This window comes from Panicum hallii, chromosome 2, assembly GCF_002211085.1.
Source record: "Panicum hallii strain FIL2 chromosome 2, PHallii_v3.1, whole genome shotgun sequence".
NCBI classification, from domain to species: Eukaryota; Viridiplantae; Streptophyta; class Magnoliopsida; order Poales; family Poaceae; genus Panicum; species Panicum hallii.
In genome coordinates this window covers 35,879,611-35,898,107 of record NC_038043.1, presented here as the reverse complement: position 1 = coordinate 35,898,107, position 18,497 = coordinate 35,879,611, and the positions used below count along the sequence as shown (strand labels likewise).

Genomic DNA, 18,497 nt, shown 5'->3' with positions numbered 1-18,497 from the left:
CAAAATCTGTTTTGCTTAGTGCCCCACACTCGGCAAAGACAGACACTCGGCAAAGACAGACACTCGGCAAAGCTCCATCAGCTGCGAACGACAGCAAACGGCCGTTAATTTTGCCGAGTGTCGGTATCGCGGACACTCGGCAAATGTGTGATTTGCCAAGCGCTTTTTCTGGGCACTCGACAAAATATATTTATTTTTTTTCCTTTTTCCACCCAAACTTTTTCTGTTATCATTCTAGATTACCTTGAACTACGTATGCAAGTTTGGCACAATCCTCGAATTGTTTGCTAAATTTACTCAATTTATTTCATTTGATTGAATTTCTTGGAATAATTCAAATTTGAATTGCAAATCATTCAAAGAGTGGAAAAAATGAATCAAAAAATGATATTCATATTATTGAGCCTACTTCGACATCTTATCCATGAACAGACAGGAATTTCAAATATCTCATGTTCACGAAGCATGACCACAAACTTGGGGTCCGGTTGTTTTTAAATTTTATAAAAAGCAAATTTGGTCAAAAAATCATGAAACTTGCCCAGATGTCATGATATCATATGTGGAGGCTGTGATAAAAAATTGATAAAGTTTCATGAAAGTTGTAACATGCGATACTTACAAACCGAAGTATGTCCAAATAAGTTTCATGATTTCATGTGAAGGCCAACTAGGTGTTAAGCATCGTAGCTGACAAACTTTCACGAAACCTAGGTAAATTTTTATCACGGCCTCCACATATGATATCATGACATCTGGGCAAGTTTCATAATTTTCTGACCAAATTTGCTTTTTATACAATTTAAAAACAACCGGACCCCAAGTTTGTGGTGCACCTGCATGTGCTGCACAAGTTTTACACGAGTTTAACGATAAAGTTAACAAGCAATGCAAAATAGTTTTACAAGAGTTCAACGGAAAAATGCACAAAGTTCACAAATATTACATTACATTACATTAGTTCCCGGCTCGAAGAGTAACAATACATTAAATCTCATATCTCACAATACAAATCATCTCAGAGATGCAATTGGTCTAGCTAAATCCAACAATTATTATTACATCGATATTAATTATTATATGGATATTAAATCAGACAATGCAGCTTGCTTACTAGCGCTAGCTTGGCTTTCTGATTCCTGCCCCCCGTAACTGTTGTTGGTTATCGTGCCACAACAGCTTACGTTGGTTAAGCAGTTGCTGCAGGGGAGGCAGCCGCCGAAGCAGCTAAACAGCTTCGACCAGCTCGGAAATTTCATCTTGGACCAGCTCGGGTTTTGTGAGAAAATAGAAATCGATAGAATCCTACGACTACAGCAAACAAAGAGAAACTTCATCCGTGGGTTTTGTTGGTTTGCTAACACGGATACGGGCAGAATGCGATGATTCCAACAAATACACGTAATAATGGGGGTACCCGATCCTGATGCGCGGGGGATGTTGGTGGTGATGGGCGCTGTGGTTCCCGTGTCGGCGCGCTCCGGGAGAAGCCCGCTGGTGGCGGTCTCGAAGGAGGCGCCGCAGATCTGCAGGTGGTGGCGATGGCCGTGATCTCCAAGGCGGTGCACTCCGGGAGCGCGGCGGTGTCGGAGGATGCGTCGCGGAGGGTGATGCTGCTGATAAGATAGTAAAGAGCTATCAAATGATATGTGAACAAAAACATATTTTCAATTAGAGAAAATCCAAGCATAGGCAGCAAGGTAAAACTGTAATATAACTAAGACGTACTAGCAAATATGCCCGTTCGTTGCTACGAAAAGCCATATAAATGAATTGATTAGCATATAAAATGTATATATTATACACCGTACGTATTTTATCATAACATAGTACGTGTCGGTCGAGGACTTTAGTCTTTTTCTATTTTACTCACCAAACTTAATTCTAAATGGTTTCAGACCATTAACTCAACATACAATCATCCGAATTTTGATTAAAACTCCAATTGACGGACCAGGGAATCAATGCTTGCTTTAGTAATTGTAGAGATTTGTCTCATCTGGTATTATCGATCTATCATTGATGTTCGAATTTCATATTTCCTAGTGCTTTAACCTTATATTGTCCTGGATGATGATAGCCACTGTAAACTTAGCAAACAAATCAGATATTCAGCAATCTGTTGCTACTGAAACATGATGCATCATTTTATTAAAAATTGTTGTCTTTTTTGTGACAAGTTTGTGAAATTATCAGTAAGGAGCAAAATGTGATGCGGTGAGACTGCTTTAAATTTTGTGGACTTCACTTATAGATAACTATTATTGTGGTTCAATAATATTGAAAGTTTGCTATAATTGTAGGCTACACTTGGTTAGAACTATTTCCTCGTACAGGAAGGAAGCATCAGGTAATTGTAATACTCCTATGTCAGTTTTCTATGAACAAACTAGTTTCATGATTACTTACTTGCAAGGTATCACGATCATGCTAAGCGCTCTGAAAAACTTGTTCCTGCTTCTTCTTGAACCGCCAGCTCCGTGTCCATTGTGCAGCGGCGGCGGCCGGGCAGCGGGGGCCGGGGCGCGGGCGAGGGCGCGGCTGGGGTGCGGCGGGCACTGGGGCGCGGCGGCGAGGAGCTGAGCTGGGCTGCGAGGAGCTGGGTGATGAAAGGAATGAAAGAGCCGACAAAGTGCACAAGTGTTCGGGTAGCCTGTGAAGGAATAAAAGACCACAAATACTGGAGGATTATGATGCCGATGCCGGGATAGCGGACATGCTAAATGACTATCACGAGGCACAGTTCGCTGAAGGACGTACGGAGGAGGAGCTAGAGGCAACTGCAAAGGCGTTCTATGACATGTTTGCCGTGGCACAGAAACCCCTTCACGGACAGACAATGGTTTCTCAACTGGATGCCATTGGACGCATAATGGCGTTAAAGTCGCAGTATAGCTTGAGTCGAGACGCCTTCGATGGTATGTTGATAGTTATTGGCAGCCTGCTTCCGGAGGATCATATTTTGCCAAAGAGTATGTACGAGGTTCAGAAACTTCTTCGTGCACTCAAGATGCCGTATGACCAGATACTTGCTTGTCCGAAGGGGTGCATCCTGTTTAGGAAAGAATACGCGGAATCAAAGTACTGTCCAAAGTGTAAATCCTCTAGGTTCATTGAGGTGGACTCTGGTGATGGCCGCAAGAGGCAGCTTGACATCCCCGTGACAATCCTACGCCACCTTCCGTTCATATCGAGGATCCAGCGGTTATACATGACTGAGGAATACGTGAAAGAGATGACATGGCACAAAAATGGCAAATGATACAATCCTGACAAGATGGTACATGCGTCCGATGGTGAAGCATGGACCCACTTTGATAGCATTCATCATGAGAAAGCCAGAGAGGCTCGTAATGTACGCGTTGCGTTTGCTATAGATGGGTTCAATCCTTATGGAATGATGGCTGCCATGTACACATGTTGGCCCGTATTCGTTATCCCCCTCAATCTCCCACCAGGCGTATGCTTTCAACGACAGAACATATTATTGTCATTGATTATTCTTGGACATCCGGGGAATAATATGGTTGTGTTCATGGAGCCTCTAATTGATGAACTGGTCTGTGCTTGGGAGGAAGGGGTATGGACGTACGATCGGGCCACGAAGACAAACTTCAAAATGCATGTTTGGTACCAATACTCCCTGCATGACTTGCTGGCGTATGGGATTTTCAGCGCCTAGTGTGTTCACGGGAGGTTCCCATGCCCAGTATGCAAGGAAGGTCTTAGGTTCATTTGGTTGCAGAAGGGTGGCAAGTATTCGGCGTTCGACAAACATCGGCAATTCCTCCCTCGTGACCATGCATTGAGACAAGACCAAAAGAACTTCACAAAAGGTGTCGTGGTGACAGACCTTGCACCTCCAATGAAGACTAGTGCTGCGGTCCGTCAGCAGATAGATGGTCTCATGGTCAACCTGGAAGGTGGCTTTGTGGGATATAGCCAGCACCATATGTGGACTCATAAGTCGGGATTGACTCGGCTCCCCTATTATGATGATCTTCTCCTTCCACACAACATTGATGTGATGCACACTGAAAAGAATGTCACTGAGGTACTTTGGGCAACAATCATGGACATTCCCGGTAAGACAAAGGACAACGTTAAGGCTAGAGTGGATCTGGCAACGTTGTGTGATAGACCAAACCTAGAGATGAAGCCTCCTGGTCGCGGTAAGACATGGAGAAAGCCTAAGGCCGATTTCGTCTTGACCAAGCCCCAAAGGAGGGAAGTACTAGAATGGATCAAGACATTGATGTTCCCTGATGGGTATGCAGCTAATCTGAGTAGGGGGGTCAACTTATCTACTATACGAGTCTTAGGGATGAAGAGTCATGACTACCACATATGGATTGAGCGGCTTCTTCCGGCGATGGTTCGAGGGTATGTCCCTGAGAATGTCTGGCTAGTGCTTGCAGAGTTGAGCTATTTCTTCCGCCAGCTTTGTGCCAAGGAGTTATCTCGGACCGTGGTAACAGACTTGGAAATAATTGCAACGGTGTTGCTCTGTAAGTTGGAGAAGACCTTTCTACCCGGCTTCTTCAATCCGATGGAGCATATGATTTTGCACCTCCCGTATGAGGCACGAATGGGGGGTCCTGTGCAAGGTCGTTGGTGCTATCCAATCGAGAGATGTCTAAAGGTTCTTCGGAAGAAATGTGGAAATAAATGCAAAGTTGAGGCTTCCATTGCAGAGGCATACATTCTGGAGGAGGTGTCGAACTTCACAACAACATACTATGGTGACAACCTCCCTAGCGTGCATAATTCACCCCCTCATTACAATGCTAGAGAAAATAAATCGAACCTCAGCCTTTTCCGAGGGCAACTTGGAAGTGCAAGTGGTTCGACCACCAAGACATTGAGACATCAAGAGTGGCGCTAGATCATGCTATATGTGTTGACCAACCTTGACGAGGTGGTGCCGTACATGGAGCAATTTGTTCATGAATTCTAGCAAGTATCAAGGGATCCTACCCAGCAGGAATGTGATACCCTTCTTAGACAGGGTGCGGGAAATTGATTGCCCGATTTCATTTCTTGGTTCAAACAGCAGGGCCATAGGATGAGTGCCAAGTTGAGATAGGTTGCCGATGGCTTTGCCTATAGGGTCAGGTCATATTCTGTTTATGATGTGAATGGATATCGTTTTTGTACAACAAGCTATGAGGCAAGTCGAGCCAATCGAAAGACCAAAAATACTGGAGTTTTTACTCCTGGCCTTGATGGGGTCGAGTATTATGGAAGAATTGAAGAAATATACGAACTCAGTTTTCATGGTTCCAAACCTCTTAATCCTGTCATATTCAAATGTCATTGGTTTGATCCTGAAGTAACGAGACAGACATATCTAATCTTGGGCTAGTCGAAATTCGACAGGATTCCGTCTTACCAGGAGACGATGTCTATATTGTGGCCCAACAGGCCATACAAGTTTATTATCTCCCATATGCGTGCCAAAACAAAGAGCATCTTAAGGGTTGGTATGTTGTGCACAAGGTATCACCGCACGGTAAAGTACTTGTCCCAAACGATCAAGATTATAACTTAGACCCTAACACATATGACGGAGAGTTCTTTCAAGAAGAGGGGTTAGAAGGACGATTTGAGATAGACTTAACCGAAGCGGACGGAATGGAAGTTGAAACGGTTGTTGATGAGGAGGAGGAGGATGAGGTGCAAAATGAAAAGTACTTACAAATGCTACAATGATTACATTTAGGCAATGCCAATGACGACATTGATTCTTCAGATAGTGTTGATTATGACATGGTTGATAGTGATGATGAGACTTATGATCTAGCTGCTCCCGATTATGAAGATTATTTTTAATCAATGTAATACTATAGTATTATGTAATTATGTTTTATTTATTTTGCATCTCTTTCTAAGTATGTCTTGTTTATCTGTACTTATTACTTTACTCTTCTTGAACAAAGATGGTGGGCAGTGGGATGAGGTGCGTTAGGTCGCTTTACCAGAGGGCGAGGTCCGCTGAAGCTGGGTCATCTGAGAGGAGGAGGGGGAGGAGGAGGGGGACAACGCTGGTGCCCCTGTAGGAGGCCACGGAGGAGGAGGCGCGGGAGGAGGACGAGGTGCAGTAGACCGCCTCTGGTTCCGCGGCCTCTGGTTCGTCGAGCATCTACTTGCGAGGTAAGTAACTTTATATGTTTTTATTGCTTCTTCATGTTATATGTTCAAATTCGAAGTAGAAACTAATAATTTTTCTTAATCACTTGTGCAGGTCCCGCGAGTCTGCCTAAGCGACCGATACCTCGTGAGAAACGCCCGTTGATTCGACCCGAGGGGGAAAAGTAAGTAAATTTTTATGTTTTCATTGCTTCTTCATGTTATATGTTCAAATTCAAAGTAGAAACTAAAAGTGATGGCTAATCATTTATGCAGGTCCTGGAGGATTGTGGAGAGTGCAGGTGCTGCTCACAGATGCTCCGTCAATGGCATCCTTGGTCTTCTGTGCAAGGAACACTTCCCTAGCCTGGTTGAGTACGCTGGAGTGGTGGGGCCGGCCTATACGTTCGACCAATACGCCGCCGCCCCCAATACTGAAGATCAGGATGGCAGGGTATTCAACAATAAGGCAGAGCGGGTGAAGCAGGAGCTATGGGTAAGTGCTAAATACATCGCATTCATTGCACATTCTTAAAATAATGAATGGTATACATCGTGTTTGCATGCAGGATTTCTTCAGATGCCAGGATGGGTTTGAGGCCAAGGCTGATGTGGTGGCTACTAGATGCTGTAAGAAACTAGTCGTGGACATGCACTATGAGGCGCGTCTCCAGGCCATTATAAGTTTCCACGCCACCGTCCTTGGAGAGAAGGTCACCAAAATAGACGCAAGAACCATGTGGTTGACTGAGGAGTAGTACTTGCAGGTAAATATAGAATTTTAATATTTATTCTTTTTACATTAAGTACGATTAATTTCATCTTCTAATATGTCATGTACTTATTGTCCTGTAGATGATTCCTTATTGGTGCGCTACGCATGCCGAGTGCTGGCAACAGATGGTGCAAAAGTGGTGCTCCAACGAGTGGGAGGAGTCGCACAACGCTTGCCGGGAGCGGCGTTTGATGATGCCTGGTGTACCACACCATCAAGGCAGCCGCAGCCTCAGCGGATGCGCAGAAGCATGGGTACGCGAATTCATTTATTTAATCCAACACTCAATTATGCATGATTTCTAATTGCCTTGCTGGTTTTCTTGCAGTCATCATCACATGGTGGCCAGCCTTGCTCCCTCTTCAAGGCATTTGCTATGGCCCACAAGGGAAATGCGACGTCCGATGTCAACTACAACCCGGAGGATGGGCCCGAGGCATACAGCAACGCGACCGCCCACAGCTGCCTCAGTGAGTACACATCGATGGCAAGGGAGGTCCATGGTCCAGATTATGATCCGACCACCGAGGACCTTGACGATGAAGTCGTCACGAGGGTCGGAGGAGGTAAGAAGCATGGGCGGTACTGGATTGCCGACAGCGCAATCGACTCGTCCTCTACTCCTACTCTATCTCAGATTAGAGTAAGGAGCACCAGCGCGAGCCCAACCATACGACCTCGGCAGGACACTTCACAGTACCGGATACAGGCACTCCAGGTTATTATTTCTTTATATGTCGTTTATTGATTATTATAGATCTTTTCTTTGCATTATTGTAACATTGGGGTGAAAATTTTGCAGGACCAGCTAGAAGAAGAGAGGAGGCTACGTGTGGACTTGGAGGCGAGGATGAGGGCCGAGCGTGAGGCCGAGCGGCTGGCTGAGCAGCAGTGGATGAGGGAGATTCTTGCTTACATGCAGAGCCTTGGCGCCGCAACGGGTGTTGCTCTGCCAGCTTCGTTGTTTTCTCTACCTCGACCTCCACCTCCACCTCCTGATCTGTTTTCTACTCCTGTGAGTATGGATAAGTTTTAGTCATATATGATCGTCATTTTTCTTGTCTCACACATGTAATCTCTTCTACTTTGTGCAGAATCAATCGGCGGCCTCAAATGATCCTCATGTTTCTCCAAATCAATCTAATTAGCCAACTTGGTGATGGTTCTCGAAATTAGTCAAATGAACCTTTGTTGTTAACTTGTTGTGAACTTATTGTAATCAGTGGTTTTGAGAACTGTTTGTGAACTTTGTGAATTTATCCGTTGAACTCTTGTAAAACTATTTTGCATTGCTTTTTAACTTTGTCGTTAAACTCTTGTAAAACTTGTGGTCGATCAGCTTGTTTGATGCATCTGTGTAGCTATTGTAAAATTGTAAAATATTGTGTGAGGCTTCCCAACCGGGGACGGGGAGGGAGAAAATAGGTGTTTCCAAAAAAAAATTATACCTTTGCCGAGTGCCTCTCACGCCGCTCTCGGCAAATAAATATCTTTGCCTAGTGTCACTCCTCCAGCACTCGGCAAAGAGCATACGTTTTGCTAAGTGTCACTACGCCAACACTCGGCAAAGAGCATACACTTTGCCGAGTGCTGACCTGGGACACTCGGCAAAGAGCATAATCTTTGCCGAGTGTCCCTACACCAGCACTCGGCAAAGAGCATATACTTTGCCGAGTGCTTCTCTCAGGCACTCGGCAAATGTCCGTCACCGTTTCTTCCACCGTCACGTCTATTTTTTTTGCCGAGAGCAGGATTAGGCGCTCGGCAAAGTCTTTGCCGAGGGCCCGACAAAAAACACTCGGCAAAGAGGCCTTTGCCGACCCTTTCTTTGCCGTTTCCTCTTTGCCGAGTGCAACACTCGGCAAAGGGTTTGCCGAGTGCTTATGTTTTTTTGCCGAGTGTGTCAGACACTCGGCAAATGAGGCTTCTCCCATAGTGATGGTTGATTAGGTGGTCTGAATTCAATTATTTTTGAAGGGAATGGAACATGTTTCAACTTAACTCTTAGCATGCCTTGCGGTCTTACGGTCTTGCTCATGGGGGACAGGGAAAGGAAGTGCCAAAGTGGGAGGAGACAGATCACGTTCGCGTGGCTAGAGGAGAATGTTGCACGCAACATCAGCGAAATATTGCAGCGGGAATTTTCCTATCAACGCTGCTTCATTTGAAGAGGTAACCCAGCGTCCGACGCTAGAGCCTGGATCGGACGTCCGGGTGCTAGTAGTTCCATTTTAATTAAGGGTCCTTTTCTTCTGTGCTTCAAAATAGAGTCCCAAGGAAGTTTTCTCATCACTGTATGTACTAATAACACGAGCAAGGTATGGAGATCCACATCTTTTTATTTATAGTTGTTGTTGACTTGTTACAATCAATCATCAACACAGCTAAGGATTTCAACTTATTAAATCTGCCACTAGCAATTGGAATAGAATTTGACTTTACCATCACGTCCCTCAACCCTAGCCGCCCCTCATTTCCTCCCTCCTAACCACCCCCGGTAGCCGTTGCCCCCTCCCCGCCACCACTTGCCACCGCCCCTCCCTCTTCCCTCAGGGAATCCACCAGCCAGCACTGCTCGATCCTCTCCTAGCGCTCCTCCTCCCCACTACGCGAGCATGGGAAAGCCTTGGGGGTGAGCCGATGAACCTAGGTAGAGGTCGCTGCTCCCTTCCTAGCTCTCCTCCCTATCATCCATCATATGATGGTGAGAGCATGAAACCCCCCCGAAAGTGAGCCGCCAAGCCTAGGCAGTGCGAGCTCGCATGGCATGCACACTAGAACAAGCCTTAGAGGGCAAGGTAGCAATTTTTGAGGGAGACTGCAGAAGGGTAGAGAAAGGAGGAGCTTGCAATGGCCGATGGAACTTAGTTCAACAACGGAGCCGGATCTGTTGACGCCTAAGGGCGCTAGTGATCAACAATGGTGAGGGGTTGTCCTCCATTGAGATGTACCTATGATGTGAGTTGAGTTTTAGTTTTTGAGAGGTGACTAAAATATATTTGTGCTCATGTTGTCAAATTATGATATGATGGAGTGGTTTCCTGCCTAACGAGCTAGTGGGTCGCACTAGTACAGAAAGGCTCACCAGTACCGATTTCCCAGTCGGGACCGCCAATCCGGGATTAAAGGCCGGGCCTTTAGTCCCAGGTCTTGCAACCGGGACTAAAGAAGCCCTTTAGTCACCCAATTGGTAACACCAACCGGGACTAAAGAGGCTCCAAGCCGCTGCAAGGTAGGGACCCCCTTTAGTCCCGATTGGTGGTTCTTTTTTTCTGTGTTCCTTTCCATTTATTTCATTTTTTCAGTTATATTTTTATATTCAAAATTATGTAGTATTTTATAGTATTACTATACGTTCCTACACATGCGCTTGTTCGAGCTGAGTATGAAATCCACTGATATATATATAGACACAAACATACATAGTAAGCGAGATTCACCGCTAAAGTGCAACAAAGTTTATATAACATTTATGCTATATTTACTACTTCTATCAAGAATGTGCCCATCGTATTGGAATTCACCATCTGTTTTGAAGACTTGCTCGTAAATAAATCCTGCCATGGCTTCTTGAATCACCAAAACTCTTTCTTGTGGAAGGAGCTGATCCTGCATCCTATGGTTCGATAAAAAAGTAAAAATACTAATTACGATAATTTTCAAAATTAGTTAAAATATTATAAAATGTTATTTATTACTTACTTCCGCTTCCCAAGAAGTATATGTCTTGTAAGGACCTATAAGAGTGTGAATATTCTCGCAAACATAGAATGCACATAAATTATTGCCCTGTGCCTGCCTCAAACACTTTAAGACAAAAGAAGTCATTAGGTATCTATATGAATATATGAATATATAATAAGATAAATAAAATATGCAAAGCAGCATCCAATACGTATGGGAAAGTCTGTCTTCAATCTAAGTTCGCCTGTAAAATTATGTGGTTCTTTTTCACTTAACTTTTCTCAAACCCCGCGCATGACCGAGAACGAATAAATATATTTTATCACTAAGCGCATGTAAGAAATTCTCACAATTAGTAATTACCTTTTCAACAAGTTGGTCATAAATTGGTAAAGTTCTGGCTTTTTCTTTAATGAGTCCATAACAATCGCTAAGCGCATGTCAAGAATTATGTCAATTAGTATCCAATGATTTTTGCAAGATTATACAGAGTCACTTTTTGTTAGGGTCAGAAAAATTCAATTATACAAAAGTAAAAGGGTTACACGGCATAAAACACTCACTGAAAGTTGTAAGGAAACACTATATTCTGCTTGTAATGCTGAATGGATAAGAACTTGTATAAGTTATGAAGTGTTTCTCGAGGGTTGTCCTTTAGAGTAACGCAATTCACAACCACTGGGTCGACGAAGCCCAAGTGAAAGTAGTCATTCTTCTTGCAAGTTTGAATCTCCATTCTACATGATACAAAAGAAACAAGGAAGCTATAGATTGAGGGCATGTAATCAGATTCGTTAATCATGTAAATTAAAATTGAAGAACACTACTTACAGAAGCCAGGTGCTAATGAAACTGATGTCGAGGGCGCCTTGATGGTATAGTTGGTATAATTCTTCGAAATACAACCATATCACATCCTAGCTATGAAAGTAATCTTCATCTTTAATCTGTACACCCAGCATGCAGTCGTTACGGCTAGACGAGCATGTAGTAATCATGTAGCCTGCGCATTTGCGTTGGAAGCACAAGCATGTCTTGCGGGGGAACAAGACTATTGCGAAACTTATATTTCCATCTAGCAACTCCGGGTGTGTTTCAATTTCATCAGCCCTGCAACCTAAGCCACCGAGAGACGATAGGTGCCCAGGAAAGCAATTAGCCTTTGTTGTTCTGTTGGTAGCACGACGAGCGGTTCCATTGATTGCTTCTTTTGGGCTCCGAGCTATGGAACATCAGATGATCCAACAGATCTTTTGGGTAATTGAGCGGTTGTAGTCCGATGGTGGAATGAATTTCCTCCTATTTGCATCGGTCATTTTTAAGAAAAAGACTGAATCTAGAAAAACATGTATCTGTCATTTCAGGCTCTATATGCAAAAATCATCAAGAAGAAAATAAAATCTTTATTTAGGAATATGTATCTATCGTTAACCTTGACCATGCGGTAATGACACTACCATTCGGGTTCAACATTGATATCCGTGACACGGTGCGGTATAGGGATATGATGAAGGAGTACGGCCTTGGCCCAAATGGTGGCATCCTCACCTAGCTCAAAGGTGAAGATTTCTTCATTGGAACTAAGGCCGTACTCCTTCATCACGTCCTTATACCGCACCGTGTCACGAATATCATGTTGGTTCCGAATGGTAATATCATCACCGCATGGTCAAGGTTATTACATGTTCTGAAATAAAGATTTTTTTTACTTCTCGATGGTTTCAATGTGAGCCTAATAAATACATCATTAGAGTGTCAAAGTAATTCATTAATAGTGTAATACCAAGTACACATCTTTTTTCACTTTCAATAATTATTCAATTTGACATTTCACATTGCACATAAACATTCAATTTGAAATTTCACATTCACACATTTCACATGTCACATTCAAATCCACATATGGTCATATATACATACTCTCATTCTAAAAATAAAAAATCCTACGTACTCAGTTTCATATCCATACTTTTTCTAAATAGTATTCCTCTCTCTCTCTATGTATATACTCCCATTCCAAAAAATAACATTCTACTCTATGCAAATCTTAAGTAATTTGAGCTCAAATGGTATATAAATCGAAAAAACTCCAATATTTTTCCCAATCTAAAACCCTCAAAATCTCTATTTCTAAACCATGAAACGAGCTACAATAGTAATAGAAGATAAGAGAATGGAGTTTCTAACCTTTAAACCGTTGGATGGATGGGGGAATCAAAAGCCTTCATAAATTATGGAGAAAATTGGTGTGACCTCCCCTCACCCGAGAGCCAAGAACAGAACGAACACGAATGGAGGAATGGCTCGGACATAGGAGGAAGAAGAGGATAAACGGATTTGGGGAATTTAGTCTTGGTTGGAGCTACCAACAAGGGACTAAAAGTCTCTTATTTGTCCTGGTTGGTGGCTACAGCCGGGACAAATAGGCCTAACAGGTCCCTAGCCGTTGGATCTGGGACTAATATTTTCAGTGCTGGTAGGGCACGTTGTGCCACTCATGCCTTTTAGGTTATCTCAAAGAAAGGGGCTTCGTGCCATGCCTGGCTGAAGGTTCGGTCCGTGTGCAAGCATAACACGGCTCTACTTCACTACCGTGCCTTGCCTAGCTCGTTGGCTTCGGATCCATAGCTTACCATGCTCATTCCGGGTGGCCGCATCCATAGGTGCTCCGCCTTGTTAAATAATATTAAAGCAAGTACATTCCTATAAATGGGCAATCATATAAGTTGCTTTATGCAATGATATAAGTTGTTTTATACAATGATATGTAGGATTTTTACTAATGCGACGAGCGAGGTGAAAGAAAGATATCATTGTTTCGCAGAACAACCGTCTCATAGTCTAAATTTTAGAATTACAGGATAGCTTCACTAAGCATTGTTCGAGTTATTATTGCAATAAAATTATCTGAGTTATTATTGCAATAAAGTAATTTATTGTGCAAGTTATTTTTTAAATAATCTTAAATTTTTTTAAGAAAATGCATAGAACCGTGGACCCAGGTAATTGCCGAAGATCATATCCTCGAGATTCATCTGGCACTGCACATTTTTCGTTCACCACAGTCTCTCTTTTGCCTGGCTATCTGAGCCGTTGATGTCGAATCCTACGGTTCGAAGCCGCCCTAAAAATAAATTCCATTCCTTTGTACTCGCAATCAGACCCAAGGAGGAACGAATCCAACATCGCGAGAAGATTCGCGTGGAAACGACTTTTACCCCTTCTCCGGCCAAGGCGATCGAACAAGCCCGAACCCAACCCCATCTGCTCCTGCCCCTCACGGCCCCGTCGATCCATCGGCGATGACGCCAGGAAGCTCCGCCGCCGGATCGGGCGTCGTCGGTAAGCGACCTCACCCCCACCCCTCCACGTCCTCCCCTTCTTGCGCCGTTTCTTGCTCGGGGTTTTTAGCCGAGAAATCGCGCGGTTCGGTCCTGCCTGCCTGATTCCGTGTCCCGCTGCGGGTCTGATCTGGTTGTTTCTTGGTCCGACGCCGGCGTGTTTCTTGCTCGTACCATGCGACTCGCGGGCAATTCTGGGCTTTCAAGCGATTGGACGTGTTAATTGACTGGCCACCAAGATTGTCTTTCGGCGATTTTAGATCAACGGCGTGAGGAAACTGCGGGCTGTGGCGGTGGGCTTGGATCAGTCGTTCTCTGTTTTGCTTTATTTCGGGAGGTGGAATTTGTTATACAGCCAGGGATGAATTCCAAGGGGTGAATGCAATTTTACGACCTCAAATAATTCTTAGCAAACAGTAGAGTGGGGGATACATCAGCACGGCTTGTTATTTTCGAGTAATTTGTCTCTAGGGCTACGTAGTGCTCATGCCTCAAGATGCCTACCAAAGCGTGTACATGTGCTATACTGCTTGGCGCCTTGTTATTCTTAACTTAAGCGAACCATGATGATTCTTTGATTGGGTTCTTTTTGAGCTGATGATTGTTCTGTCCGTTAGGTATCCTTTTGAGCTGTGAATTGGGTGTGTATTATCCATTAGGTATCTTTATACCATGACCTGTACACAATTTAGGCATTTAGGTTGTGCTGCACACTGACTATTGTGTTGTCACCATTCTTATATTACCTGTGCTGCATATATTTGTTGTTCCGAGGATCTAAGAAAAAAATGTTGTGCTGAGGTGATTGCCAAATGAATTGCAGCTGTTTAAAGAAAACCATAACCATAATATTCCCTTTGTTCTTGGGTTTTCCGATCGCTTTACAGCTGACATCCAAACATATGGTACCCATTCTTAGACTTATCAGAGAAGAACCCATGACAACAAAAATTCGCTATCCATTTCTAATATTGTGTATAATCAGTTTTAACCATTATACCTGCTGTGAGACTGCACTAGTCCTCTTTTGTTGCCTTAGTTTTTGGGCATGTATATGTAGGATACTAGGATGTTAATCACAGATTCTTGGTGTTCAGAAGAAGTCAAATGGTTTATTGAGTGTCGATCTTTCTTGCAAGACTGCTTGATCACTCCTTGATTTCCTTCTTTTCCCAATCACAAATCGAATTGCATTTTTATGTGTATACTACTTTTTTAAGCAGGCATTTCTAATACTTTTGTAGTGTTTGTTTCTCCATTTGTTTGCATATTTCAGTAGCACCAATCCTCTGACCCTTGTTGGCAACAACTCCATTTCTTTTGTATCCCATCGAAATAGCAAGTCAGCTATTTTTGTGCTAATGAATCCCATTCCTAGAAGCAGCTATTCTATTTTGCGAGTTTAGATTCTGCACAAACAGGTTGCATATTCAAGGCTAACTTTTAAACATCTTTGATCCAATTGCAGAGGAAACTATTCCTCTTTTCCTAATGGCAGAAGAATCTGCATGTATAAGGGTATCAAAAGTTTATTACAATACTTATGGAGCTGACTGAAATGTAAAATTCCCGCAGTTCCTCGGAACTTCAGACTGCTAGAAGAGCTTGAGCGTGGGGAGAAGGGCATTGGAGATGGTACAGTGAGCTATGGCATGGATGATGCAGATGACATCTACATGAGATCGTGGACTGGCACTATCATTGGCCCACATAATGTGAGATTATGGCTCTTTACTCTTAATCCATCCATTAGTATATTTCCCATTTTCCTCCTCTCTATAACCCTGGGTCAGGAAATCTGGTTGCAGGTTTTGGTCAAGAATTTACGAGTATCATTTTTGTTGTTTCCGATTCTTTAGAATTCCAATCAAATATGGTTTCCAAACCACTAGGGATCAGGAAAGAATGCAAATATAATTTTTTAAAAACCGGTCTGGAAACTACATATAAAAAACCTCTTTTATGATGTTCTTCGTCCAATAATGCATTTAACTTTACACCGCCATAGTCTTTGGTAGTGGAAAAAATAAAGAACTGACAGAGGCTGCAACATATGCATGAAGAGAGTCATGGCATATTATTCATATGTAGAGATGAACTTCAGCCTTTCAACTTCCTTTCAATTTTTACACAAGACCTGCAAAGCCACATACAAGTTCTAGCTCGTATTGGAAATATGCACTCTGCTTAAATAAATGATAAAAGTAGACAAAAAGTTGCACTCTGCTCCCTTTTGTATTGCTTCTTTCAGTTATTACTTGTATATTGAGTTGTCTTACAGTGCTGCATCTTCCTCAACTAGCAGACCGTCCATGAGGGTCGCATCTACCAACTGAAGTTGTTCTGTGACAAGGACTACCCTGAGAAGCCACCATCTGTTAGATTTCATTCAAGAATAAACATGACATGTGTTAATCATGAGACTGGAGTGGTACCAACATTCTGTCTTTCAGTGGTTCATGCAGAATGTAACTTTTGGATTTGATTTTTGGATAGTTTTCTGTGGTTCATCCTTTTTTTGTTGTGGGCATGCAGGTTGACCCAAAGAAGTTCAGTGTACTGGCAAACTGGCAGCGGGAGTACACAATGGAGTACATTCTGACCCAGCTCAAGAAAGAGATGGCCTCCCCACATAATCGCAAACTAGTGCAGCCCCCGGAAGGAACATTCTTCTGAAATAACTATTTGCTGGCTCATATGCGGATTCAACGGCAGAATCTCATGGCCATCCATGGTGACTCCAAAAACAGCTTCTTCACTTGGTAGCTATGATTGATTTCTAGTATGTGTTCCTACTCTCTGTTGACTGCCGCAATAGCGTACTGAGTGAACTTGGTTCCTTAAATTTTTCTTGTGGTTGCTAAAGAGATGGAATGAAACGGTTGCCAGTTTGGCTGGTTTTAAGAATGTGTAATCCGAGAAACTGCTGTTGGGTAACTGCTGCTTCTTGTTGCCTATATGATTCTTGTTTGCAATGTGTCTTCTCATTTTATCTATCGCTGTTGGGTTTGCTGCTGTATTAAGCTGCTTCGGCAGCAAACATCTGCCAGACACGGGTTGAAAATTTTCTTCTTGGCCATGGTTTGTTTTAAAATTTGGCCGTCAATCTTATTTACTGATATTGTTAATAATCACATATCTTCTACATTCAGAGCTGCTCAAATATGACCTCCATTGAGAAACCTCTCTTTGCAAGGTGGAGTCACCAAAAACTGCTTTTCATAAACTTAACTATATACCAGAACAAACATAGGCATCGTTTGGGAGCGCTCGGCGTGAGGGTGGAGCTGGAGCCGGAGCAGGCGGAGCTATGTTTTGTGGCTCCGCTTGTGCGCCGTGCAAAAGGGCTTCGGCTCTCCCAACCGGGGCGGCAGAAGCGCTCCGCTGATATGGGGCGTTTGGTGCGGCTCCGGTAGGAGCTGCCGGCGGGGCCGGAGCTGGAGCTGCACCAAACCGGCTCATAGTATAAACAGCCACACGTACAATAGCAAATGTAGCACGCATGCCAAATAGTTGTAAAATGTTCAAGATGGTAGATGAAGCCATAATAATCTTCAGTATTACCAATGATCCATACATAGAACTACTGATGAGGACATTACCATACTGGATACACCCGAGATTTGGTTTTCTACGAGTTACGAGTCGTCACCAACTTGACCTTCACGTCCAGTTCGGACCCAGCCGACCACTCTGAATGGAAACACTAATATCTCTTTCATACGACGTCGAAATGAGACGTTCTTTGATGCGTTGGAAAGAAGACAATGAAAACTTTCTTTTGATTCTGGTCCGAGCTCCAGAAAATTCGTGGATCATTCTGTGTGACCATGACAATATGCTGCGTCATCTATTTTGGGCTAAGTCGGCCTTTTATTGTGTCGGGCTTTAAGCCCAGGTTGAGGACGCCCCCACCTGGTCGCCCTCAACCCTAGGACGTCGCCCCTTCGGTATAAACTCAGTAGCAGCCGTCCTATTAGGGTTTGGATTTTGTTTAATTCTAGCTTTCCATTGAGAAACAAACATCTTCATTATAACTATGATGTCGAGTCCTTTTGCTGTGAATCAGGGTCTCTTTTCTTGTTCTTCACCACTGTGGCGATGTTATCGCCATAATTTGGCTGGGCCAAGGAATGGGCCGAGAGCAACATGGGCTGAAGAAAATCATCGTAATGGTCTGCGAATCAGCTTCTGTGCGAACATGTTAAGGGCCGAGATGGCCATGTATCTAGTAAGAATAATTTAAATATAGTAAGTTAGAGATTGTATGGGAATCAGCTAGGGTTAGTTGGAAAAGATCAAGTCTTTGGACTATAAATATGTATCGTGAGATTTAACAAAAAATCAATCCAACATTCACAAAAAACTCTCGGCGCATCGCCACCCCTTTTCCAAGGGTTTCTCCAGGTAATCGACATGCTGCCTCGGTCATGTTCTACATGGCCGAGGCAGCATCGTGTTTATCTGCCTATCTTTGTGTTCCTCATGCTGAAGCGTTGTTGATGACGAGTAACACTAGTTATCTTAAGCGATTATGATGCTGCATTGGTTTTGAATAGTAAATCCAT

At 43.4% G+C, this 18,497-nt stretch overlaps 1 protein-coding gene across 2 annotated transcripts; it reads left to right on the top strand.

The window, feature by feature from the left end:
* The first annotated feature begins 13,746 nt into the window (after nucleotides 1–13,746).
* Nucleotides 13,747–16,904, top strand: LOC112883227 (ubiquitin-conjugating enzyme E2 variant 1C-like). Of its 2 annotated transcripts, none has more exons than XM_025948498.1 (4): nucleotides 13,747–13,930; nucleotides 15,505–15,644; nucleotides 16,232–16,360; nucleotides 16,465–16,904. In XM_025948498.1, exons 1-4 carry the CDS (start codon nucleotides 13,891–13,893, stop codon nucleotides 16,603–16,605), a joined length of 450 nt encoding a protein of 149 aa, XP_025804283.1. In that variant the 5' UTR covers nucleotides 13,747–13,890; the 3' UTR covers nucleotides 16,606–16,904. The 2 variants fall into 2 exon arrangements, with proteins under 2 accessions (XP_025804283.1, XP_025804284.1); XM_025948499.1 differs by having other exon boundaries at nucleotides 13,749–13,930; nucleotides 16,235–16,360.
* Nucleotides 16,905–18,497: the final 1,593 nt, after the last annotated feature.

What these genes read in the sequence shown, in the direction of transcription:
- LOC112883227 (XM_025948498.1), top strand. Translation starts at nt 13,891, where the DNA reads ATGACGCCAGGAAGCTCCGCCGCCGGATCGGGCGTCGTCG. An exon ending in CGCCGGATCGGGCGTCGTCG is followed by an intron (nt 13,931 to 15,504) that starts GTAAGCGACCTC and finishes AAATTCCCGCAG; the next exon opens with TTCCTCGGAACTTCAGACTG. An exon ending in CTATCATTGGCCCACATAAT is followed by an intron (nt 15,645 to 16,231) that starts GTGAGATTATGG and finishes TTCCTCAACTAG; the next exon opens with CAGACCGTCCATGAGGGTCG.